This window comes from Ranitomeya imitator, chromosome 4, assembly GCF_032444005.1.
Source record: "Ranitomeya imitator isolate aRanImi1 chromosome 4, aRanImi1.pri, whole genome shotgun sequence".
Taxonomy (NCBI): domain Eukaryota; kingdom Metazoa; phylum Chordata; class Amphibia; order Anura; family Dendrobatidae; genus Ranitomeya; species Ranitomeya imitator.
In genome coordinates, this window is record NC_091285.1 from 319605364 (window position 1) to 319632943 (window position 27580).

Consider the following 27580-nt stretch of genomic DNA (forward strand, 5'->3'; position numbering starts at 1 on the left):
CAGCTCCCCAGCGACCACACAACGACTTACCAACGATCACGACCAGGTCGTATCGCTGGTCGTGATAGTTGGTAAGTCGTTTAGTGTAACGGTACCTTAAGCATTCATGTATTTTTAACAGGAAAAGAGGATTAAGCTGCTGCAAGACACCACTGGCAGTGACTTATCTCCTCTGAAAATAAAAGGATTGATCATTGAAATCGAGTAGTAAAGGTACCGTCACATTAAGCGACGCTGCAGCGATATAGACAACGAGCCGATCGCTGCAGCGTCACTGTTTAGGTCGCTAGGAGACATCAAACACCGGCAACACCAGAACGATTGAGGAGCGATCCAGTGACGTACTTATCGTTCTCGCTGGTTGTTCGCTCCATGAAAAAACATTGCAGGCATCGTTGCTTTTGCTGTCAAACATGACGAATCACGCCGACCTGACGACCAAATAAAGTTCCGGACTTTCAGCTACGACCAGTGATGTCACAGCGGGATCCTGATCGCTGCTGCGTGTCAAACACAACGAGATCGCTATCCAGGACGCTGCAACGTCACGGATCGCTGTCGTTCTCGTTGGTAAGTTGCTTAATGTGACGGTACCTTAACGCCGCCAAATACAAAAGATGATTAGCACATCCTCCAATATCGATGGGTTTAACCATCTCTCATTTAATGTATATGGGCTTTGGCTTTTTTAATGTACTGTAGATCCACAGATTGGAGGAGGGAAGTGTTTATTTATATCAACACGTTTCCTATGTCCTCACACCTATAGGCGACACTCTTCAGGATAGCCCTGTTGCATTGTTTTGTGATCTTTTATAAATGAGTTTATTATAATCAGAAACATTTTGTTCTTTGGCATGAAGTACCGTCTTGTAACATCCTGATTATCAGAAACCTCTTGAAGGAGCTGATCCCTCTAGCATTGATAAATCCCACTGTATGGTTAGAGGATCTGATTGCACAGCATCCTGATAATGTGACATGTATAGTCCTTGTGTATTGTTCATTCAGTTTCTAGTCTGTGTTTGCAGACCAGCAGCACAAAGCTGGGGTTAGAGAAGCTGTCATTCTGCAGTGGGACCTATCCACCCTCCCACTATAACTCCTGGACTTGCTGGCCAATAGGAGTTATCCCTATGGATGCATTGTTATTCCTTACACTTCTGGCCAATCACATGAAGAATTCCATTGTAAGGAAGTTCACTGTGCTGGGGGATTGGCAAAAGTACATATAATCAAAGAGAGGGATCTCACCTAGAGCAGAAGGACTGGTCCTCCTTGTCCCCATTCATCTAAGGCAGCATCCAAACATCTAAGATCCAGTAATTATTCCATTCAGCAATGATTGCGGAGAGGAGGCAGCCATACTGAAGTCATATCTGTAATAAATAGACTAATTACCAAGTCTACTGAAGCTGGAGGAATAAATGTGCAGGAGATGGAGAAGGCGACTTCGGTTGGACTATGTCATATATGTGTCCTCCTGACTATATTCATGGCTATGTTTCCATGCTCACAAGGAAACTGGATGTAGGTATCTTTTCTTTTTCCTTTGTTGCTTTGATGTACAAGTAATGCACTTTTATTGCACACTGAGGCTTTTCTTTCTGTGACCCAGTGTTTCAGTGGTGCCTGCACATCTGTGTACACCATGCGGAGAAATATCTCCTGCTAATTATTACTGCCAGGTCTCCTACATTCTGTAGATCCAGGCTCACTGTTTACACATCAGCTTTCCAGCTATTACACAGAATAATACACAGCATTTCCCACACAACAAGAACCTTCTCTTCTGTGCACATCTGGAGCCTACAAACAAAAAATGGCACTTCTCAAATATGTTTACAGGCGGCTCGGAAATATGATAAACACATTGAATCCAAGATTCAGGGCAAGTTCAGATCCCTTGGGGTTCATTCATAAATTTCTATATTTCTGCATAGTATATTTGTACTTTGGGGAAAATGTTATACTTGATGAATCATGTCACTGATTTTATCTAAATGAGGAAATATTATATATTATACAATTTTTTTTTTTGCACACATTTTTAAATGTATGCAACATTAATGTAGCTATCTATATTTTGCTATGTATCACTAGTTTGGAAAAATGAAAAGAGAAAACGTCACATTAAAATATGGATCATACATGTGTGTGTTTTACATATAAAATTGGTATTTAAATGTATCTTATATCATAATACCATTTGTATATATATACTCTAGCTATCATATCTATCTCATGAAATATTTATCATATAATATCTATCATCTCATATTTATCTATTTATCTAGAATCTAATTGATCTAGCAACTTATATCTATCATTTCATATCTCTCTATCCATCTCATATCTGTCTATTTATCATCTAATATCTATCTAATCATCATCTATTTATTTATCTATCATCGATTATCTATCACATTTATTTATCTATTTATCTATGTGTCTACCATCTAATATCTATCATTCTCTATAATTTCATATCTCTCATATCTGTCTATGTATCATTTAATATCCATCATCTCATATTTATCTATCTATAATTTCATATCTATCTCATATCTGTCTATTTATCATTTAATATCTATCATCTCATATTTATCTATCTATAATTTCATATCTATCTCATATCTGCTTGTTTATCATCTAACATCTATCATCTCATATTTATCTATCTATCATTTCATATCTATCTCATATCTGTCTATTTCTCATCTAATATCGATCATCTCATATTTATCTTATGTATCTTTCTATCTATACATAACACAGTGCTACCATCAGAACTGATACAAGGAGACTGCCCTCATATACCAGTACTATGGAGTATAAGTTTCACCATCCAGCTGTCTCCTAGTCATTTGTTACATGTCTTTTGATTCTGGATTAACTAGATTACTATGTGATGTTGTGATACATTATCTGGACCATGTCTTTTATGTATTTTCTAAGCCTCTAGATTCTTTCAGCATTTGTTAGCTCATGTGCGCTGTTTTCCATTTGTTTCTTTGTTCTCCCCTTTTTTGATGCAGAATTTTGAGAGATGTGCCAAGCAAGGCTATACATATTTCCATAGCTTTGTTCTTCGCAGTGGCTTATCTTCCCGCATGGTTTGCACTCAGTGGTAGATTTTGTCATTAATATCATGGCACATTCCCGCTGCTCGTTAGTAAATTGTCCGCATGTTCTCACCAAGGTCTGAAGAATTCAGGGCTACATTTGTTGAGTAGAGCTAAACCATTATTTCTGTACTTTGAGAAACTCTGGCTATTTTGGATGCTTTTAGGGGACTGTCAGAAGAATAAAGGGCAATTAAAGTTTTGTGGAATTCAATGAATTTAGCAATTGTAAAATATGATCATATATTATATCTGAGAGTGAATAAAATTCAATCTGCTCTTCAGTCAATATGTGTTATAGATGAACAATTTCTACGAGAGCAGTGACCACTTTCAGGCGGTCTAGTAATGTGATATTTTGTAGATTTCAGTGGCGACACATTTGCGTTATTTTCATATATAAAATTAAAACAGACACAGCTAGTATTTCATAGCAATGAACATTGTGCACTAGTAATAATTTCCCATTGTCATATTTTTAAACATACTGATTGCAATTTTTGGCGTCTAGTTCACTAGTAATCGTGGAAATCACTTTTTACTTGACATTTCCTAAGACACAATAATTTAAAATCATATTGATCTAAAATGATGTGCAGCAATTGGTGTCTAAGTCATATCTGACTTACATTAGCATACTTCAATCATCGAGGCGTGATTCTTAGGATTCTTGATGATTTGTAGTTCTACAGGAGCTGGAAAGTCTTCGTTTGTCTCTCAATCCCACGCGGCGTAATAAATTTCCAGACATTTTGCTCGCTGGGCCTCTTTCCATTCATCATAACATTTAATGCAAAATGAATTATGGATGCAAACCTAGACTTACTGGCCAATATCCTAGATGGTGCTAATTTTTATGCTTTATGGTTATGGTTTTCGGGGGATGCGTCGTTTGGACAGGAAGATCTGAACTCATAGGCCAGGTATTCGGAGAAAAACATGGTGGTAGCAATGATAGTGTGTAAAAATGGAATATAGTAGGTCACAGTAATCAAGTGTACATAGACATCAAGAGGATATGAAAAGAGATGTCTACCCCAATTAGCCACCACCCTGTGAGATGCATAAACTGCATACAACTTATTGTCTAGCGTTCTCAGCTGGGTTTACAGATAGAAAATCCCTTAACCAAGACAGAGCTGTAAAATGTAGTAACTTTGCCCGAAAAGCGGAAAAGAAAGGATGTTAAAATCCAGAGAGACTGTGTTAAGAATGCAGTGTCATTAGGTCAGTGCCACGAAGAGGACAGAGACCTTTATGGAATGAGGACCACAGAAAGGAGCTTTGCAACTTCAAACTGTAAAACAAAACTATACATCTTGTCAGGTAGATACAGGTCCTTCTCAAAAAATTAGCATATAGTGTTAAATTTCATTATTTACCATAATGTAATGATTACAATTAAACTTTCATATATTATAGATTCATTATCCACCAACTGAAATTTGTCAGGTCTTTTATTGTTTTAATACTGATGATTTTGGCATACAACTCCTGATAACCCAAAAAACCTGTCTCAATAAATTAGCATATCAAGAAAAGGTTCTCTAAACGACCTATTACCCTAATCTTCTGAATCAACTAATTAACTCTAAACACATGCAAAAGATACCTGAGGCTTTTATAAACTCCCTGCCTGGTTCATTACTCAAAACCCCCATCATGGGTAAGACTAGCCACCTGACAGATGTCAAGAAGGCCATCATTGACACCCTCAAGCAAGAGGGTAAGACCCAGAAAGAAATTTCTCAACAAATAGGCTGTTCCCAGAGTGCTGTATCAAGGCACCTCAATGGTAAGTCTGTTGGAAGGAAACAATGTGGCAGAAAACGCTGTACAACGAGAAGAGGAGACCGGACCCTGAGGAAGATTGTGGAGAAGTGGAAACATCCAGAGCCACCGTGCACAGGCGTGTGCAGGAAATGGGCTACAGGTGCCGCATTCCCCAGGTAAAGCCACTTTTGAACCATAAACAGCGGCAGAGGCGCCTGACCTGGGCTACAGAGAAGCAGCACTGGACTGTTGCTAAGTGGTCCCAAGTACTTTTTTCTGATGAAAGCAAATTTTGCATGTCATTCGGAAATCAAGGTGCCAGAGTCTGGAGGAAGACTGGGGAGAAGGAAATGCCAAAATGCCTGAAGTCCAGTGTCAAGTACCCACAGTCAGTGATGGTGTGGGGTGCCATGTCAGCTGCTGGTGTTGGTCCACTGTGTTTCATCAAGGGCAGGGTCAATGCAGCTAGCTATCAGGAGATTTTGGAGCACTTCATGCTTCCATCGGCTGAAATGCTTTATGGAGATGAAGATTTCATTTTTCAGCACGACCTGGCACCTGCTCACAGTGCCAAAACCACTGGTAAATGGTTTACTGACCATGGTATTACTGTGCTCAATTGGCCTGCCAACTCTCCTGACCTGAACCCCATAGAGAATCTGTGGGATATTGTGAAGAGAAAGTTGAGAGACGCAAGACCCAACACTCTGGATGAGCTTAAGGCCGCTATTGAAGCATCCTGGGCCTCCATAACATCTCAGCAGTGTCACAGGCTGATTGCCTCCATGCCACGCCGCATTGAAGCAGTCATTTCTGCCAAAGGATTCCCGACCAAGTATTGAGTGCATAACTGAACATTATTATTTGATGGTTTTTTGGTTTGTTATTAAAAAACACTTTTATTTGATTGGATGGGTGAAATATGCTAATTTATTGAGACAGGTTTTTTGGGTTATCAGGAGTTGTATGCCAAAATCATCAGTATTAAAACAATAAAAGACCTGACAAATTTCAGTTGGTGGATAATGAATCTATAATATATGAAAGTTTAATTGTAATCATTACATTATGGTAAATAATGAAATTTAACACTATATGCTAATTTTTTGAGAAGGACCTGTATTTATAAATTGTAACACTTTTATTAATATATTATATGACATGCACAAAGTACACCAAGATTCTAGATACTAATATATATATATATATAACTCGTAGCAGTAGATAATACAATGTACCATTGCACATCTACCCAGTAAAATCGAATTTGAATAGATTCATTGTAATTTGGATATGACTTTCCTTCTCCCTGAACTAGTTCTGCATCTTAATACATTGGTTATTTTGAAGTGTCTTGTTGGCACCTCCTCAATGATATCGAGCTCTAGGGACATATGTCTCACCAGCCCATTCCCTAAGGCCTAATTCAGGCATCCATGTTTTCCAGCATACATGAAAAATGATCCAGATGTCATCAGCGTTTCAGCTTTAACCATCAGTGTTTCATCAGTGACTTTTTTCATATGAAAAAATAAATTAATGACAAAGCTTCTCCTATCCATTACAAAGTTATTCACGGCCAGCACCCGGATTGTAAATTGACGCCATCTGTGTGTGGTACATGGTCTTCACGGACCCATACACTTGGTCATTTTGATACATGACTGATCAAAAATGGACACAAAGTTCGCAAACAAAATCACGGACATGTGTACATCACCGATAGACTTTATGTTCTCTACATGATTTTTACAAATAGATCACGTAGTCATTACATGGAAACAAGACTTCTGGATGAGGCCTTCTGCCTCACGCAGACGTTCATGATTTTTCACATGAGCAAAAAAGTCAGAGTTTCATCAGTGATTGCTCCATGATTCGCATTTCACAATTCGTGCATTATCAGTGATTTTCACTGATGAAAAAAAAATTGCAAAGCTTTCCCTATCCATTACAATGTTAATCACAGAGAGCACACGGACTGCACACTGATGCCATCCAAGTGTCGTCCATGATTTTCATGAACCCATTGAATTCAGGTCCTGGCGGCAAGTCTTCCACATCCCCAGCCAACACTACTATGGGAGAATTTTCCCCCTCCTCCACCGAAGGGGAGGCCACCCCTACCGCCAACACATCTTCCTCTGAGCTTGGAAGGGTAATGGAGCAATTTCTTGGTTCAAAAATGGACAAATTTCCATGGAATTTTGTGGTCAGCAACAAATCGGAGACGTGAACAGCCCCATAGATTACAATAGGCATGTTTTCTGAATAGGCCTCAGCTATATCCTTGACGTAGGTCATAAACCCCCAACAAGGAGCATGGCAGTCAGGAATATGGAGCATGCCAATAAGCAAAGCTGAAAAGGACTTTCATAAAGCAATGGCACCGGATGTTATTGGAAACTCACTAATCAAGGAATAAATGTTTTGTTTGTGGTGTTCGGTCTTCATAAATAAGGACTAGGATAGTGGCTAGGTCACATTTGAGCATTTTGTTGACTCAGCAGCGAGAGAGGAGGCACTGGAGATACGGCACATAGCCCTCACTATACATTAGCCATTTCTCAGACGCACAGGGCGTAATGCTCCTAGCTTTATAGAACAATCATTCCACCGATAATACATGGTCAAATAGAAGCTTCAGTTCCTCCTCGGATAAGAATATCTCATTGTCCAGACATAACATTTCAATCTTCTCCCCTCTGACACTTATTACTTTGCTGGCTCAGATCATTATTGCTGGCTGCAGTGGAGATTTTACATTAGCTGTACACATAATACAGTCACTGCACAATTATTAGACAAAATTGGCTTTTTATGGCAAATATAATAAAATCCTTCACATACAGCTAAATAAAACAGGTAAATTAAAGATTCTTATTTTCATAAGAAAAAAAAAACAGACAAATTTTCCATCCATTCGCATTGTCATCCATGTGGCATCCATTTTTATACATCAGCAGGTATTAAAATTTACAAGACCAAATACAGTTTCCTATGTTGATAATGGCAATGCATACACAAAAGTTGGATGTTTTACCTTTGATCCATATGGGATCCAATTCTTTTGCAAATCCATTGCCTCGAATAGGCAATTTTTATCTGAAATATGGAGATGACTAGAGCATGCTATTTTTTTTTTTTTACGTCGAAATTCAGTCCATCAGCACTGTATCCACCATATTTACCAATATAACTCCATGTTGCCGATGGACTAAGTTGCTATTTCCGGACCAAAAAGGTGAAAAGTCAAATGTTTTTAAATACGTTGTATTATATTATGTGGGACATCTATGACTTATCAACGATATAGCCCATAAAGGTCCAATAGATGATCAGAGATATTTTTGAGCTCCGATACAAAAAGTTAGAAATGGAGAGGCAGCACAAAAAGTGGCATGTAAAAGTTTGGGCACCCCTGGGTTCAAATTAGTTATTGTGAACAAATAAGCAAGTTAAAGATGAAATGATCTCTAAAAGGCTTAGAGTTAAAGATGACACATTTTCTTTGTATTTTTGGGGAAAAAAAACATTTTCATCTTTTACATTTTAAAATGGTTCAATGCAAAAGTTTGAGCACCCTACATGGTTAGTGCCTAAATAACTGACAAATGTGCCAACCAGTTATTTTAAAGTATCTCCTAAAAGATTACCATATCATCCTATAAAAAACTGAGACCTCTAAATTATAAAATCCAACAAATTGTATCAATGTTGTTTATGTATTAATAAAATTTGTTGGATTATGTAAAGGAAAGGTGTCCATTTTTTGATAGGATCATATGGTTAGTACCTAGTAGTACCCCCTTTTGAAAGTATCACAGCTTGTAAATGCTTTTTGTAGCCAGATAATAATAATCTTTAATCTTTATTTTTATATAGCGCTAACATATTCCGCAGCGCTTTACACACATTATCATTGCTGTCCCCATTGGGGCTCACAATCTAAATTCCCTGTCAGTATGTCTTTGGAATGTGGGAGGAAATCGGAGTGCCCGGAGGAAACCCACGCAAACACGGAGAGAACATACAAACTCTTTGCAGATGTTGTCCTTAGTGGGGCTTGAACCCAGGACTCCAGCGCTGCAAGGCTGCTGTGCAACCACTGCGCCACCGTGCTCTTTCAATTCTTGTATGAGGGATTTTCATGCATTCTTCCTTGGAAAATTCTACCAGTTCTGTTTGATTCCTGGGTCGTCTTCTATGCACAGTTATTTTGAAGTCTAGCCACAGATTTTCAATGATGTGCAGATCAGGGGACTGTGGGGGCCATTATAAAACTTTCAGCTTGCACCTTTTCAGGTAGTCTATTGTGGATTTTGACGTGTGCTTAGGATCATTATCCATTTGTAGAAGCCATTCTCTTTTCAACTTCAGCTTTTTTACAGATGGTGGTATGTTTGCATAAAAAATTATTGAAATTTCAATGAATCCATTGTTCCCTCTACCCATGAAATATTCCCTGTGCCATTGGCTGCAACACAACCCCAAAGCATGATTGATCCACCCCCATGCTTAATGGTTGCGAGATGCTCTTTTCCTAAAATTCTGTGCCCTTACTTTTTCCACACATACCTTTGCTCATTATGGCCAAAAAGTTCAATTTTAAAGTCATCAGTCCACAGGGCTTGTTTAGATGTTTGTTTGCATACTTTTGATGCTGAATTTTATGGTGAGGACCCAGGAGAGATTCTCTTCAGATGACTCTTCCATGAAGGCCATATTTGTGCAGGTGTCTCTAAACAATAAAACAATGTAACACAACTAGTGTTGAGCGATACCGTCCGATACTTGAAAGTATCGGTATCGGATAGTATCGGCCGATACCCGAAAAATATCGGATATCGCCGATACCGATATCCGATACCAATACAAGTCAATGGGACACCAAGTATTGGAAGGTATCCTGATGGTTCCCAGGGTCTGAAGGAGAGGAAACTCTCCTTCAGGCCCTGGGATCCATATTAATGTGTAAAATAAAGAATTAAAATAAAAAATATTGATATATTCACCTCTCCGGCGGCCCCTGGACATCACGCTGGTAACCGGCAGGCTTCTTTGTTTAAAATGAGCGCGTTTAGGACCTGCGAATGACGTCGCGGCTTCTGATTGGTCGCGTGCTGCTCATGTGACCGCCACGCGACCAATCAGAAGCCGCGACGTCATTCGCAGGTCCTAAATTCCTAGAATTAGGAGTTTAGTGAATGAGAATGACGTCGCGGCTTCTGATTCGTCGCTTGGCGGTCACATGAGCGGCATGCGACCAATCAGAAGCCGCGACGTCATTCGCAGGTCCTAAACGCACTCATTTTAAACAAAGAAGCCTGCCGGTTACCAGAGTGATGTCCAGGGGCCGCCGGAGAGGTGAATATATCAATATTTTTTATTTTAATTCTTTATTTTACACATCCCTATGGATCCGATACCGATACCCGATACCACAAAAGTATCGGATCTCGGTATCGGAATTCCGATACCGCAAGTATCGGCCGATACCCGATACTTGCGGTATCGGAATGCTCAACACTAAACACAACTCCAGAGTCTGCTAAATCTTTCTGAAGGTCTTTTGCAGTCAACTGGGGGTTCTGATTTGCTTCTCAAGCAATCCTACGAGCAGCTCTCATTGAAATTTTGCTTGGTCTTCTAGACCTTAAAAAAGCACATCATAAAAAATGCCTCACCAAAACCTTGTCAAATGACAAATGCATTAGCAAGATGCGGCAGGCACCCACTGATAAAGGCTGGAGCAGCACAGGTGCAAGCTACTGATGAGAACAACCACCCACTCACCTAAATAATGGAGGGATTGGCTGCCTACTAGCAAAAATGTACACAGATAGGGCTTGCATAGGATGCGAGTCACACAGGAAAGTGTGATGCCACACTAAACAAACCTACTTCTCATCTCTCATATCCTCTCTGTCTCACAACCCTAAACAGTTATTCAACACCTTCAATTCTCTCCTCCGTCCCCTAGCACCTCCTCCCTCCCCACTTATCTCCGCTGAAGACTTTGCCTCATTTTTCAAGCAAAAGATTGATAGCATCAGAGACAGTTTTGGTCAACAACCCCAAGAGCCTTTCCTCCCGACTTCCCAGCCCTCCACCTCCAAAACCAACTTTTCCACCATTACAGAAGATCAACTCTCCACTCTACTCTCAAGATCGCATCTCACCACCTGTGCACTTGACCCGCTCCCATCCCACCTCATCCCAAACCTCACAACAGTCTTCATCCCAACCCTAACCCATCTCTTCAACCTATCACTAACAACTGGTGTTTTCCCCTCAAGCTTTAAACATGCCTCCATCACACCTATCCTCAAAAAGCTCTCTCTTGACCCATCCTCTGTATTTAGCTATCGCCCTATATCACTTCTCCCTTATGCCTCCAAACTACTGCAACAACACGTTTACCTTGAGCTGTCCTCCCATCTCTCTTCTTGCTCCCTCTTTGACCACTTACAATCCGGCTTCTGGTCACACCATTCCACTGAAACTGCCCTAACTAAGGTCACCAATGACCTCTTAACCGCCAAGAGCAAGCAACACCACTCTTTCCTCCTCAACCTGCCGGCTGCCTTTGACACAGTGGACCATTCCCCATTATTACAGACCCTCTCATCCCTTGGCATCACAGACTTGGCCCTATCCTGGATCTCATCATACCTAACAGACCAGACATTCAGCGTCTCCCACTCACACACCACCTCCTCACCTCGCCCCCTATCTGTCGGAGTCCCACAAGGTTCACTCCTTGGGCCCCTGCTCTTCTCCATTTACACCTTTGGCCTGGGACAGCTCATAGAATCTCATGGCTTTCAGTATCACCTCTATGCTGATGACACACAGATCTACATCTCTGGACCAGATATCACCTCCCTACTAACCAGAATCCCTCAATGTCTGTCCACTATTTCATCCTTCTTCTCCGCTCGATTTCTCAAACTTAACATGGACAAAACAGAATTCATCATCTTTCCCCCATCTCACGTGACCCCCCCAACGAACCTATCCATTACAGTAAATGGCTGCCCACTCTCCCCAGTCCCACAAGCTCGCTGCCTCGGGGTAATCCTTGACGCTGACCTCTCCTTCAAACCACATATCCAAGCCCTTTCCACTTCCTGCTGACTTCAACTCAAAAATATTTCACGCATCTGTTCATTCCTCAACCAAGAATCTGCAAAAACCCTAGTCCATGCTCTCATCATCTCTCGCCTTGACTACTGCAACCTCCTGCTCTGTGACCTCCCCTCTAACACTCTCGCACCCCTCCAATCTATTCTAAACTCTGCTGCCCGACTAATCCACCTGTCCCCCTGCTATTCCCAGGCCTCCCCCTCTGTCAATCCCTTCACTGGCTCCCCATTGCCCAGAGACTCCAGTACAAAACCCTAACCTTGACGTACAAAGCCATCCGCAACCTGTCTCCTCCATACATCTGTGACCTCGTCTCCCGGTACTTACCTACACGCAAACTCCGATCCTCACAAGATCTCCTTCTCTACTCCCCTCTTATCTCCTCTTCCCACAATCGTATACAAGATTTCTCTCGCGTATCACCCCTACTCTGGAACCCTCTACCACAACACATCAGACTCTCGCCTACCATCGAAACCTTCAAAAAAAACCTGAAGACCCACCTCTTCCAACAAGCCTACAACCTGCAGTAACCACCGATCGACCAAACCGCTGCATGACCAGCTCTATCCTCACCTACTGTATTCTCACACATCCCTTGTAGATTGTGAGCCTTCGCGGGCAGGGTCCTCACTCCTCCTGTACCAGTTATGACTTGTATTGTTTAAGATTATTGTACTTGTTTTCATTATGTATACCCCTCCTCACATGTAAAGCGCCATGGAATAAATGGCGCTATAACAATAAATAATAATAATAATAATAATAATGCAAAGTGTCTAGATAACAGCCTATTGATCACGTCCATAGTATTAGCAGGTGGGCCGTCCAGCACTATATATATACATGCAACACACAGAAACACCAAGCCAACATAAAGGGGCCTACCTGCATCCTGCAAAAAATTATAAAAAGTGCAATAAAAAGATGAAAAAATTAATGCATATAATAAATACATTAAATGAGGTATTGGTTAATATTTTGGCCTAAATGGATAAGCTCGCAATCCAACGTCAAGGGTCCCCATTACTTGTGAGTCTTAACACTAATTTCAAAATAGCTAACATAGAGAAACCCAAAAAGCACATCATAAAAATTGCCTCACCATGGTGAGGCATTTTTTATGATGTGCTTTTTTCCAGACCTTATCTTGAACTCCACTATTCTGGTTAATGGCTGTTTCTTAACTATATTTCAGACTGAGAAAATGGCAACTTGAAAATGAGTTGCTATCTTCTTACAGCCTCCTCCTGCTTTGTGGGCCTCCACCTTTTTCATTTACAGAGTGCTAGGCAGCTGCTTGGAAGAACCCGCCACGGCTGCTGTTTTTTGGCACAAGGTTAGAGGAGGCTGGGTTTTTATAAAAATTTGCATCACCTGGCTTTTCTAACGATGATAGTGAACAAGCCATAATCATAACAGGTTAATTAAGGTCTGAAGCCTGGGTCAAAGATATCTGAGCACACAAATATCCCAAACTTCTGCATCGGCCCATTTTCCTTTTTGCAATTTTCAAAAGGTAAAAGATGACTTTAAGTGACTGCAGACTTGTGAATCCTCACATCACACACACTGCTCACTGTGAGGATTTGCCATTATCAGGGAGAATAACTACAACTATATGAGTTGCATGCAAGCGATCATGTGCTGACTAGACGTGCGGGGCCTTGCTTAATGGAAGTGTATTGAGCAAGTCTAGATACAGCGGAGTTGGAATGTAGCCGGAAGTATGCAAATCACATACCTGCGGTCACATGACTGTCCGTGCCGGAGAATCCTCACATGTACACGTGCAGTGTGTATGATGTGATGTGAAGAATCACAAATCTGCAGTCACAAGACTCGCCCACTAACAGCACAACCACCAGAGAATCCTCACAGCATGCAGTGTGCGAGATGTGAGGGTTCACAAGTCTGCAGTCACAGAGTGATTTCAAACTTGTAGTTTAAGATCGGACAACCCCTTGTATGGATCCTGGGAACAACCCTTTAGCAAAATAAGCAAAAAAAGCTACCAGAATAAATCAATGGGAACAAGGTAGGAACTTGTAAAATACATGCAGATGCTGACCAGGGTGTATTCAAACTCATTGACCCAGTACTGCACAATATCAAACAATGAGCCACAATAATATCCAAATCTTTCAGACTTTGGTGCCTATGCACTTTATGAACAAGGTAAAATAAAAGTTTTAAAATCGATAACCTTGTATTATTTCTCATTACAGGTGGCTTGGTGTCACATCTTTTGGGGTCCCCGAAAAGTTGGGTTGCTCCAACCTTCCCTTAAATTTACGACAAAAAGATATGTGTAAAAAGAAGCCATATTTGTTGTCCAGCATACGTGAGGGAGCCAGACTAGGAATCCAGGAGTGCAGGAATCAGTTCAAACATGAAAGGTGGAACTGCTCTATTTCGCCAACTATGTACTCATCTAGTTCATCATTCTCACTGTCATTCCTGTCATCCTCATTAGCATCCGCACATTCAGTCTTTGGCTATGAGCTGAGCAGTGGTAAGTTTTATTCTTGATAGTTTTCATTATACATTGTCTATAAATGTCATCTCCAGAACTTCATCTTATTCACATGAACCTACATTTATGTGAGTGATGCTACTGCGTATAATACTTTTATTATTAATATGTGAGTAATGGACATGTTCTCACTTCTCTTAACCTCTTCATGCCATGGCCATTTTCCGTTTTTTTCTCAACTCCTTTCAAGAGCCCAATCTTTTTTACATTATTTTCAACATAGCTGTATGAGGGCTTGTTTTTAGCGGGATGAGTTGTACTTTTCAATGGCTCCATTGATTTCACCATATAGTGTACTGGAAAATGCGGTGAATTTGCAAAAACGCGCACTTCCACAATTGTTCTATGGGTTTTTTATTTGCCATGTTCACTATAAGGTAAAAATAACCCGACAATATGATTTTCCAGGTCAGTATGAGTACACAGATGACAAACATGTCTAGTCTATTTTTGATTTAAGTGGGGAAAAAAATTCTTAAATTTGAATGAAAAAAGGTTTTTGCATTTGTCATCATTTTCCGAGCCTCGAAACGGTTTTTCAGGGTCTTGGGCTGGATGATGGCTTATTTTTTGCACCTTGATCTAACCTTTTTATTTATACAATTTTGGGGTAGATACAATGCTTTGATCTCTTATTATTGCATTTTATTGCAATGTTGCGTCGGCCAAAAAATTTAATTCTGGCATTTCGATTTTTTTTCTCCTTACTCCGTTTACCGATCTGATTAAGTTATTTTATAATTTATATATATTTTATAGAGCAGATATTTCTGAAGGTAGCGATACCAAATATGTGTATTTTTTTTTACTATTGTTTTATTTTGTTTTACACTTTACCTACAGGTAATTCAATTCTAAAATGACAGGTTCCTTTTAGGAATTTTTTAGGCTGTGATCACACAGACAATCGGGTCAATTAAGCTAATGATATTCAATTCAAACTCTGTCAGCGTTTGAGCAGAGTATCATCTTATTGTGATTTGATATTCTTGCATTCAAGAATCATATCACAGGTGTGGAGAAGATGGAGACTTGTATGGATGCTCGTGTTGCAAGTCACGGAGTGGTAGCCGGGGGCAAAGTACTCATCTTCTTTTATGCCCCAGCATGCTACATGAATGTGTGGGCCCTAACTGGGTGTATGGACTTGTGCTGTGAGTACATCACGCCCATGCAGGCTGTGTGTACCTTAAATAAAGGAGACCATCGTTCAAACAAATAGCCTTTACTGAACGATAAAATAGTCCAAACTTTGAGTATTTACTGAACAATAACTTGGCAAAAGTTATATACAAGGGATAGCGGGTGCAAAATCTTTTGGACAGTTCCTCCATGGTATGAAGCATTCTCCCCTCACACTGTATCCTTCTTCTGTAGTCTTACTCCAGGGCTTTGCATTCACACTGTTTCATCCTAAATTGCCATAAGCCAGCCTAAACATCACAGTCCTGAACAGCAAGTCTCTCTACTTGCTGAGTGATTCTACGTCCTACTTCCTCCACTACTGGTGCCCTGGATCCATCGTTCGGGACCCCCACCAGTCCCACAAACTCAGACCTGTTTAGGTCTGTTACCTTCGGCGTTGCACACTCGGGGATTCATGACTCAGCGTCATATCCACAGATGTCTCCTCCAGGAGACAACTGTGACTAATCAGTCACACCTTTTTTAGGATATTGCTATCCCCGTCCTTTGTCTCCTCTTACTGTGGATCACCCCAATGGCAGGACTGCTAATGTTCCCTGTAAACTCTAACATTAACACCTACTAACTATATCCAAGAAGCATTCACTTTCCCTAAACAATAAGCCTCCCCCACTATGGGCTAGTCCCAAGCATTAACTATCTTACTCTAATGTCAATATCTAAACTACCATCAACTATCTATCCCTGTACTCCCTATCCTATACACTATGTACTACACTACCCTATACTGTACATTACTTTTGTTACATTATACATTACAACACAATTCCCATGACTCAATGTACACAAAGACGCAGGAAACTATTTACAGACAACGCATTTGGTGTCCTCAGGGCTAGGGATGCTGCAGCACAGTCCACCAACGTTACATTTCCTCTTTAGCAATGGTTGTCCTTGACCATGCAAACACCTGGAATACACCAATGCATATAAAAGACATACCAGTCTCTCTCCCAGATGCTCTGGCCGACACAGATCCTAGTCTCACTAGGTTGGGACCCCGAAAAATAAAAGTTCAAGTTCTTTCCACTTTTAGGCTCTCTGGCCAACATAACTGTGTTGTCCTCCCCCCCTCCCAAAACATGAGTCTTTGTTATCAGGACACAGTCCTCTTGGGGTAGAATCCATTGAGCCCCCACCACCACCACTGGCTGAAATCCACTCCAGGGCTGAGGGTGTAGGACACTCCAGCGGCTGCAGCATCTCTGTAATTGAGCCAGGGTAGGGTGTTAATAAACAGGAGGTTAAACTAAATCTTCAGCCATCCACTGTCAACAGCAAGGAGTCCCAGATAAATGTGTAACAGGCACCGTACGAACTTCAGCATCAAACTCTGTTTACTTTGGGGGATCCATTTTTCCTACTGAAAGACCTGGAGGTGATCCCATCCCCCAGATACCTGTCTTGAGAGTAGTGCATCTCCTAGAACTAGCGGAGTTCCCGATGTGTGGACAATAACGAATGCTCCGGCCATTATCTTGGTGACAACCGACGCATGAGCCCTCGAGGGCATTCTCTAGCACTCCATTGGTTCAGGCTTCAGGATGACAGACCTCAAAGACCTCCTCATAGTCTCTCTCCATTCTCCACCACAGTAAATCAGAGCCCTGTTTCTCATGAAACACACAGACCACATACCATCTGCAGCGACCATCCATTTTCAGGAACCGCGCCCACAATGAGGTCATACTACCCTCACAACGGATATTCCATATTGACAATTTTTCTCTCAACATACACTATATATCATGGTTAGCTCCAAACTCCCAAATACAACCAGGCAACCCCCACATGTACTTATGCTGGCTAACAGATGTAAATCATTCAGCTGCGGCAATAAAAACTAAATCTCCGAGCACTAAAAAATACTCGGAGGACCCCTGATCATATTCGCTCATCACTAGTCAGAGCACTATCCGATAAAACATCAAATAGCACCCGGCTGTGTTATACGCTCATGAGAACGAGCCCTTACTCAGATCATAGTATAAGATAAACTGGCCAAAAAATGTGAGCTGAATGTTCAGCCCCTGATGCAAGCCCTCTAATATACTTATCTCCTAACACACTGTAATATTTGCAAGTTTTTGGGATGATTCTTGTGCAGAGGGGTTATAGAAGCTGGAGAAGTAAGCTGTATTTTCCTTTTTGGGGATTTATGTATTTCCATTTCTAGAAAGGGTTGTGGTGGGGTACAGGGATATGCTGTCTGCGCCAGAAAGAGACAACCCTGATTCCAGTTTAACAAAGCTGTCACTAAAAAGTTTACTACAGAACTATATGCTAATTGCCTCTTCTGAGAAAAAGAGGACTTAGACTCTATAGCGCCACCTGTTGGAAGTAGCGATCCTACAAGTCACAATCAACCCTTTAACGAGTCGTGCAGTATGACTTAGGATAAAAGCCAAATCAATATCTCAATTCGCAGACACGATGTTTCGGGCTGTTGGCCCTTGTCAGTGCGAAGCATGAGAACTGATTTGGCTAGGTGAGAGGCTCTGGACTGGGGTCTAAGGGGTATCGTTTCTCCTTATGGAGAGTGACATACCAGCTCTGGCTTGTACTACAGAACCATGCATATTTAGTATGGATACATAATGTAAAAATCATATGCAGTCAGGCTACAGATATTACTCCCCGTGTCAACTGGGAAAGGTTTAAAAAGGGTTGACATATCATTTCGCAGCCACTTTCTTTTAGATTTGTTAAAACAACACTAATCTGCTGTGGCTACCCTGGGAACTGTTAGCGGAGTCCTGCATGTGGTTAAAAAGAGGGTATTTTTCCAATAAAAATACAGCTTAGCTTGAGGAAACCGCAATGTGATCTAATTGCAGCGTAGGACAAACATTGAAAACTCGGGAGATTTGAGAACAATTATAAATTAAAGAATTCATATACGGAATTCACAAGATCCCTCATTAGACTTTCTGGGCTTTTTCAGTTTAAATGTAATGGATTTTATTACTTAAAGTATCATATGCATAATTAGTAAAAGGAATGAATAAGTGGGAGCATACACTGTACAAGTGCTTACAATTGGTCCTCAGGGACTGAACTTGAGCACTAAAGCAATGATAGAGTTATGGTGACAGCATGTTAATGTATGGCTTTAGGGTTGATCTGCATACTATTATGCACTTAAAGGGATTTTCTAGTTTTATTAATAGGATAACTATCAACATGGGATTGGTGGGCATCTGAACGTTGATCCCTCCACCAATTAGCTGTCTAAAGGTACCTTCACACATAACGATATCGTTAACGATATCGTTGCTTTTTGTGACGTAGCAACGATATCGTTAAGGAAATCGTTATGTGTGACAGCGACCAACGATCAGGCCCCTGCTGGGAGATCGTTGGTCGCTGAACAAAGTCCAGAACTTTATTTCGTCGCTGGATCTCCCGTGGACATCGCTGGATCGGTGTGTGTGACACCGATCCAGCGATGTCTTCACTGGTAACCAGGGTAAACATCGGGTAACTAAGCGCAGGGCCGCGCTTAGTAACCCGATGTTTACCCTGGTTACCATTGTTAAAGTAAAAAAACAAACACTACATACTTACCTACCGCTGTCTGTCCTCGGCGCTCTGCTTCTCTGGTCTGGCTGTGAGCGTCGGTCAGCCGGAAAGCAGAGCGGTGACGTCACCGCTCTGCTTTCCGGCCGCTGTGCTCACAGCCGACCAGAGAAGCAGAGCGCCGAGGACAGACAGCGGTAGGTAAGTATGTAGTGTTTGTTTTTTTACTTTAACGATGGTAACCAGGGTAAACATCGGGTTACTAAGCGCAGCCCTGCGCTTAGTAACCCGATGTTTACCCTGGTTACCGGCATCGTTGGTCGCTGGAGAGCGGTCTGTGTGACAGCTCTCCAGCGACCAAATAGCGACGCTGCAGCGATCCGGATCGTTGTCGGTATCGCTGCAGCGTCGCTTAATGTGAAGGGGCCTTAAGAAGACTGCAAAGCTCCTGCAAATTTCATTCATTATACATCCTACAAAAAACAGCTACTAACATGATACATAAAAATAAATTGTATTATGCATATTTAATCAAAACAATTACAAAAGTGGAAAGAGAACTCTTCAAACAAGATCCATTGTAAGTGGTCCAAGTATATAATTTGACATCTCCGAATGCATAAAACAATCACTTGATATACTTAATTTCAACAACAGAAAAACTGACCGGCACATCAATAACTAGTCTGAACAGGTGCATACCATAAAAAGCAACTTCTATATCAAAATATGAAAATGGTTGCACTCAATTGTGTTAAAACACGTCAATGTGAAATACATGAAGTGGGAACAGCAAAATGGCTTTTGAAATTTAGGAAAAATACACATGAGACGTTTAGCATAAAATTTGGCCAAATAATGTGTGCCCATTCACCATCGTCAAGGTAATCTCATGAATCGGATGGGTCCCTTACCTAACTGTCCAGTGTGAAAACTTACCTATGGCTAATATCTGAATGCATGGGAGAATTCTCACTGAAATGTTTCCGATCATCAAACAAATTTAAATATTAGACAAAGATAACACAAGTAAACACAAAATACAGTTTTTTATTGAAGGTCTTTATTATTAACATAGAAATAAATCCAAACCTACAGGGCACTGTGTGCAAAAGTAATTGCCTCCTAAACCTAATAACTGGTTGGCCACCCTTAACCCCTTCATGACCGGGGGATTTTTCGTTTTTCCGTGTTCGTTTTTCGCTCCCCTCCTTCCCAGAGCCATAACTTTTTTATTTTTCCGTCAATTTGGCCACGTGAGGGCTTATTTTTTGCGGGACGAGTTGTACTTTTGAACGACATCATTGGTTTTAGCATGTCATGTACTAGAGAACGGGAAAAAAATTCCAAGTGCGGTGAAATTGCAAAAAAAGTGCAATCCCACATTGGTTTTTTGTTTGGCTTTTTTGCTAGGTTCACTAAATGCTAAAACTGACCTGCCATTATGATTCTCCAGGTCATTACGAGTTCATAGACACCAAACATGACTAGGTTATTTTTTATCTAAGTGGTGAAGATAAATTCCAAACTTTGCTAAAAAAAAAAAAAAATTTGTGCCATTTTCCGATACTCGTAGCGTCTCCATTTTTCATCATCTGGGGTCGGTTGAGGGCTTATTTTTTGCGTGCCGAGATGACGTTTTTAATGATAGCATTTCGGTGCAGATACGTTCTTTTGATCGCCCGTTATTGCATTTTAATGCAATGTCGCGGCGACCAAAAAAACATAATTCTGGCGTTTCGAGTTTTTTTCCCGCTACGCTGTTTAGCGATCAGGTTAATACTTTTTTTTAATTGATAGATCGGGCGATTCTGAGCGCGGCGATACCAAATATGCGTAGATTTGATTTTTTTTTATTGATTTATTTTGATTGGGGCGAAAGGGGGGTGATTTAAACTTTTATGTTTTTTTTATTTTTTTCACATTTTTTTAAACTTTTTTTTTTAACTTTTACCATGCTTCAATAGCCTCCATGAGAGGCTAGAAGCAGGCGCAACCCGATCGGCTCTGCTACATAGCAGCGATCTGCTGATCGCTGCTATGTAGCAGAATTGCACGTGTGCTGTGAGCGCCGACCACAGGGTGGCGCTCACAGCGACGGGCAATCAGTAACCATAGAGGTCTCAAGGACCTCTATGGTTACCATTCACAAGCATCGCCGACCCCCGATCATGTGACGGGGGTCGGCGATGACGTCATTTCCGGCCGCCCGGCCAGAAGCGGTAGTTAAATGCCGCTGTCTGCGTTTGACAGTGGCATTTAACTAGTTAATAGGTGCGGGCAGATCGCGATTCTGCCCGCGCCTATTACGGGCACATGTCAGCTGTTCAAAACAGCTGACATGTCCCGGCTTTGGTGCGGGCTCACCGCGGAGCCCTGCATCAAAGCAGGGGAGCCGGCATCGGACGGTATAGTACGTCCGATGCCGGTAAGGGGTTAATAGCAACAACTGCAATCTGCAATAACTGTCAATGAGCCTTTTACAACACTCTGGAGGAATTTTGGCCCACTTATCTTTGCTGAATTATTTTAAATAAGCTATATTGAAGGATTTCCAAGCATGCACCACCTTTTTAAGGTCATGCCACAGCATCTCAATCGGATTAAGGCCAGGACTTTGACTAGGCCACTGCAAATTCTTAATTTTGTCTTTCTTAAGCCTTTCAGTGGTGGCCTTGCTAGTGTATTTTGGATCATTGTCCTGCTGCATAATCCAAGTGCGCTTCAGCTTGAGGTCACAAACAGATAGCCGGACATTCTCCTTCAGGATTTTTTGTAGACAACCGAATTCATGGTTCCATTTACCATAGCAAGTCTACCAGGTCCAAAAGTAGCAAAACAGCCCTAGACCATCACACTACCACCACCATCTTTTACTGTTAGTATGAGGTTTCTTTTCTGAAATGCTGTGTTACTTCTACACCAAGTGTAATGAGACATACACCTTCCAAAAAGTTCGACTTTTGTCTCGTCAGTCCACAGAGTATTCTCCAAAAAGTGTTGGGGATCAACAAGATATCTTCTAGCAAATCTGAGATGAGCCTTTATGTTCTTATTGCTCAGCAGTGGTTTTTATCTTGGAACTCTGCCAAGCAGGCCATTTTTGCCCAGTCTCTTTCTTATGGTGGAGTCATGAAAAATGATCTTAAATAAGGCAAGTGAGGCATGTATTTATTTAGATGTTATTGTGGGGTTTTTGTGACCATTTTTTAGATGAGTCGTCACTGCGCTCTTGAGGTAAGTTTCGTTGGTCAGCCACTCCTGGAAAGGTTTGCCACTGTATCATGTTTTCGCCATTTGTGCATTAATGCTCTTACTGTGGTTTGCTGGAGTCACAAAGCTTTAGAAATCGCTTTATAACCCTTTCCAGACTTATAGATCTCAATTACTTTTTTTCTTATTTGCTCCAGAATTTTTTTGGATCGAGTCAAGATTACTAGCTTTTTAGGAACTTTTGGTCTACTTCACTTTGTCAGGCAGGTCTTATTTAAGTGATTCCTTGATTTAGAACAGGTGTGGCAGTAATCAGGCCTAGGTGTGGCTAGGGAATTTGAACTCAGTTTGCCAAAGATGCGATAAACCACAGTTATTTTATGTTTTTAGAGAATGGGGGCAATCACTTTTTTGCAAAGGGCCCTGTAGGTTTGGGTTTATTTTCCCCTTAATAATAAAGACCTTCATTTAAAACTGCATTTCGAGTTTACTCATGCTATCTTTGTCTAGAATTTAAATTTGTTTAGTGATCTGAAAAATATTTAGAATTGAGAGTCCTCTAAATATTTTTCTATCCACTGGCTAACACGGTACCAAGATATATTTCTTTCCTGTATCTTTAGTGATCTGAAACATTTCCGTGTGACAAACATGCAAAATAATTGGAAATTAGGAAGGGGACAAACACTTCTTCACACAACTGTATATGTATATATGTTTAGGATTTCTGTATAGCAACTAGTAAAGGCACTTTAATAAAAATAAGTTTAAGTTACGGAATAAGATGATGTTTATTATGATTTGTGTAAACTTTGCATATAGAGCCTATTAGCAGACTGGCACAACTGAATAATTTTGATGACTACATATATGTATGTAGGACATGAACCACAGAGGTAGCAAGTGTTGGACTGGCCCACCAGGTTGCCTGATCATTCTATGACTGACTAAAGGCTTTCTATTCCAAAACTGTATGTATTGTTTTACAGTCAATGGAGAATAATTGTGAATGTACAAAGGGACACATTGGGACACACCTTCCTGTTAGAAAGGTCCTGTGACAAAACCTGATCACAAGATGCTCAGTTCTCCTGCACTGTCATCTGCCATGTACTTAACCTTTATAAAGCTGGTATTCTACAACCAATAATTGCTCAGACCATTTATTGCCTACCTTTATTCTAGGGACTAAAGAAACAGCATTCATCTCTGCAGTGACAGCAGCAGGTCTGGTGCACTCCATCACCAGGTCATGTAGTGCTGGTAATATGACCGAATGTTCCTGCGACACAAGCCTTCAGAATGGCGGCTCAGCCAGCGAGGGATGGCATTGGGGAGGCTGCTCAGATAATCTTCAATATGGAATGTGGTTCAGCAGGAAATTCCTTGACGCCCCTTATAAAAACACAACTGGGCAGGAGTCCGATATTGTTAGTGCCATGCACCTGCACAATAATGAGGCTGGGAGGCTGGTGAGTAGGATGAAAAGAACGCTGATATTGACCGCTACATGGATGATGAGTTATTATAGACTTTTATATATAGTATATTTAAGTGCTAAGCTAAATTATAGCTTGAGAAGGCTGTTGCCTGTTTGATACTTTAATTTTTAGGGAAGGAAGGGAATGTAGATGAATGACAAGTATAAATAATGCAGCCTTAGTCATTAAACACTGAAAACACCCACCCGTAAAACCCCACTTATACCAACCAATTATAATGATTTATTAGTTTTTGCACAATCATAATGATTATTATTCAATGTGATTGTAGGGTCAGATGGAACAATCAACAAACAGTTAAGGGCAGCTGCATTAATAATTAATCAGTTTACATTGTACATGCACCTAACAAGCTATTAAAGAATTTCTGCGGACGGTTGTCCTGAAGCAGAAGGACACTTAGATGGGCACAGTTTACTATGTCTGACCCAAACTAAAAGGGTTAAGCCATCAATATTAGTTTGGTGGTGGTCCAATAGACAGTTAACCCCTCACTGCCGTCACTGAGGCAGATCACCATGAGAATTTTTCTCGGTGCTCTGCTGTGAAGACACTGAGCTTGAACTGTGGTGACCTCATCACTGACTCTTTCCCACGGTCCTGACGTCACCGCAGTTCAGGTCGGCTGGGAACACAGCCTCAGTGATGTCACTGAGGCTGCGCTCGCAGCATCTCATTCCCCAGCGGATCTCAGCATAGACGGTCACATCTTGGCACAGTCCATGGTTGAAAACTAATTATCCCCCAGACATGGATTACAGTGTGGGACAGAACAACGGACAGGTATGGTATATTATTGTTATTTTATTTTTATTACAGGAGATCGAGGGCTTCTGTGCAATTAGGCAAGGTCGTAAGCATGGTTTAATTGAGAATATTAAAGGAATCTGTGTCATTTTTCAATTAAAGGATTTTTTTCTGGCTGTGTCTTTATTTAACATATAACTATAGGATTAGTAATGGAGAGGTGTCTTGTAGACACCTCTCCATTACTAAGCTGTGGGTTTGATGTCACCTGACAACACAAAGGTGACATCAACCCCACAAATATTAACCCCACTTGCCACCGCTAAAGGGCAAGTGGGACAAGTGGGAAGAGCCGGGCAAAGTGGAGAATGATAAGAGCCGTATTCAGCACCTGCCACCGGGGAACAGCGTTTACTGTAGCGCTTCTTCCCTGGTGCTGGTGCGTGTCACACAGAGAACATCAATTTGTGTTCTCCGTGTGCACATGCAGGATGTTTTGCCATCTGTGCTGATGGTAAAAATGGACATGTCTATGTGTGGGGCACCCGGACACAAGGTCCGCGAAAACACACTGGCATGTGCACAGACCCATTCATTTGAATGGGTCTACGTTTGTCAGTGTCTCCGGTACATGTGAAAAATGTCACCACACGTACCGGGGACACATATGTGTTAAAGATAAAGAGGCCTTGGTATGGAGCTGGGAGCCAGTGGCACTCTGCTCTATAGTTTTCAACTGTATGATCAGCAGCTGAGCATAGAGAAACCTGCAGACTGCTGCTGCACCAATCAGTGCTCACACTTCACAAGAGAGGGAGGAGCAAAGTGGTTCTTCCTGTGCTCACTGCTGTGCAGTGTAGGCAGTTTCCTGTGTGTTCTGTCTCAACCGTCCTGTATCCCTACCCGGAAGATACCAATATTTACATCCCAATTGGCAAGAGGCTGCAAAGAAGATTTTTTTCCCCATCAGTATGTACCGCCTACTGGCAAATATGAATTTGCTGTGAATTATTAAAAGCAGCGTAGTGCAGACCACTAGATGGCGGAAGCATTACGGCCTTTTTGAAGGCAACACTGCATGCATGAATATTACAAACTAATCTATAGAATTAGCAGACACATCAACATAGTGATAATGGCTTCATTGGCAGGCGGCTCACTTTATTTGGATCACCAGGACATATTTGCCTTTTTATATAATAATTTTATTGTAAATGGATTATAAAAAATATATAAAATATATATATATATATACATATATATATATATATATATATGTATATATTTGTTTTGTTTGTTATTTGTTTTTTTAAGTTACCTTTTTACGCATAAAAAGTGGTAAAAAAGTAGCTTGATTGGGACACGCCATTAATAGATAATTTTTACCAATTGCGGGTTGTGCAATCCCATAATTATATCTATTTTGTGTGTATTACGATGTATTTTAGGTCTGTTGCCTGTGTTCTGTACACTGTAACCAGCGTAGTATATGAGTAGAGTACAAGTTACATCAGCGTAGTGCTGATGCCTGTCACAAATTTCACAGATTAGAAATGTATACGTTAAATACATGCGTTTTTATTTCATACTGTAGATTCGCTTCTGATTGTGGATCTCTTTCATTAGGCAGTGACCAAGCTGATGACAGTGGACTGTCGCTGTCATGGAGTCTCCGGTTCCTGTGCTGTGAAAACATGCTGGAAATCTATGTCTTCATTTGAAAAGATTGGAAATTACCTAAAGGATAAATATGAAAATAGTGTCCAGATATCAGATCAAATGAAACGAAAAGTCCGCAGAAAAGAGAAAACTCATCGGAAGATACCAGTCAGGAAAGAAGACCTTGTTTACACCAACAGATCCCCCAATTATTGTGTAGAAGATCAAAAACTTGGAATATCTGGGACCCATGGACGAGAATGCAACCGTACCTCAGAGGGACCAGATGGCTGTAACCTGCTCTGCTGTGGGAGGGGGTATAACACGCATGTAGTAAGACACGTGGAAAGGTGCGAGTGTAAATTTGTGTGGTGCTGCTATGTGCGCTGCAGACGATGTGAAAGTATGACTGATGTTCATACTTGCAAGTGAACATTAAAATATATGACCTATTTAGTTAGATGACCAGATCAATAAGAATCTATTTATTCTAAGTCAAGCAAGTTACTAGTCCTGCTGGCCGTAAACTGGCTTGACGTGACCACACCATTAACCATATGGCAAGACACTGCAATCATTTTAACAGCGGGAAACACTTGCTGATGTAAGGAGATGGCAAAGTCCTACTAAAGCGGAATCACCATAAAGTACATCTGAGGTGTACAAAATAGGGGAAACAAGTATACTATAGACTGGTGGAAGAGACTTTGGGATGGAATGGAAAAGTTACACATAGTAATAAATCAAGATAAAACATCAGAAAAGTAATCTGATGGGATGCTAGGGCCTGTTATGGTCTAGATCCTTAAAATAATTGTATTGATAAATGAGATATTTCACATTAGGAATGTTTTCCAAATTTCTAGCACTATGTGCACATTGCCTCTATTGCCCTGCACAAGTTCTGAAGCAGCTCCCGGACCGTACAATAAACTAATCAAATGCTCCCTAAATGCTGACATAGCAATTTTTAACTTTGTAGAAAAGCATTGTTGACTATGTTTTTCATTGCAGAGACCTAAAAAAAATACATAGGTATACATTATTGTTAACACAGGAGCCTATGGGAGACACATGCCACTTTATGTTAATACGGTGGAATATGTCCAAGCTTTCTGTCTGAGATCTATGGCAGCGATCTATACCTGCAG

General features: G+C 41.0%; 1 protein-coding gene across 1 annotated transcript; it reads left to right on the forward strand.

Annotated features, from left to right (window-relative positions):
* The first annotated feature begins 1254 nt into the window (after positions 1 to 1254).
* On the forward strand, positions 1255 to 26895 carry WNT16 (Wnt family member 16). Its single transcript, XM_069764874.1, has 4 exons — positions 1255 to 1530; positions 14276 to 14562; positions 23707 to 23993; positions 26397 to 26895. The coding sequence occupies exons 1-4, from the start codon at positions 1439 to 1441 to the stop codon at positions 26859 to 26861; spliced, it is 1131 nt and encodes a 376-aa protein (XP_069620975.1). The 5' UTR covers positions 1255 to 1438; the 3' UTR covers positions 26862 to 26895.
* The last annotated feature ends 685 nt before the right edge of the window (positions 26896 to 27580 follow it).

Excerpts from the sequence above, each read along its gene's own strand:
- WNT16 (XM_069764874.1), top strand. The coding sequence starts at position 1,439 with ATGGAGAAGGCGACTTCGGTTGGACTATGTCATATATGTGTCCTCCTG. Across the intron at positions 1,531-14,275 it reads TGCTCACAAGGAAACTGGAT|GTGGCTTGGTGTCACATCTT; the intron begins GTAGGTATCTTT and ends TTCTCATTACAG. Across the intron at positions 23,994-26,396 it reads ATAATGAGGCTGGGAGGCTG|GCAGTGACCAAGCTGATGAC; the intron begins GTGAGTAGGATG and ends CTCTTTCATTAG.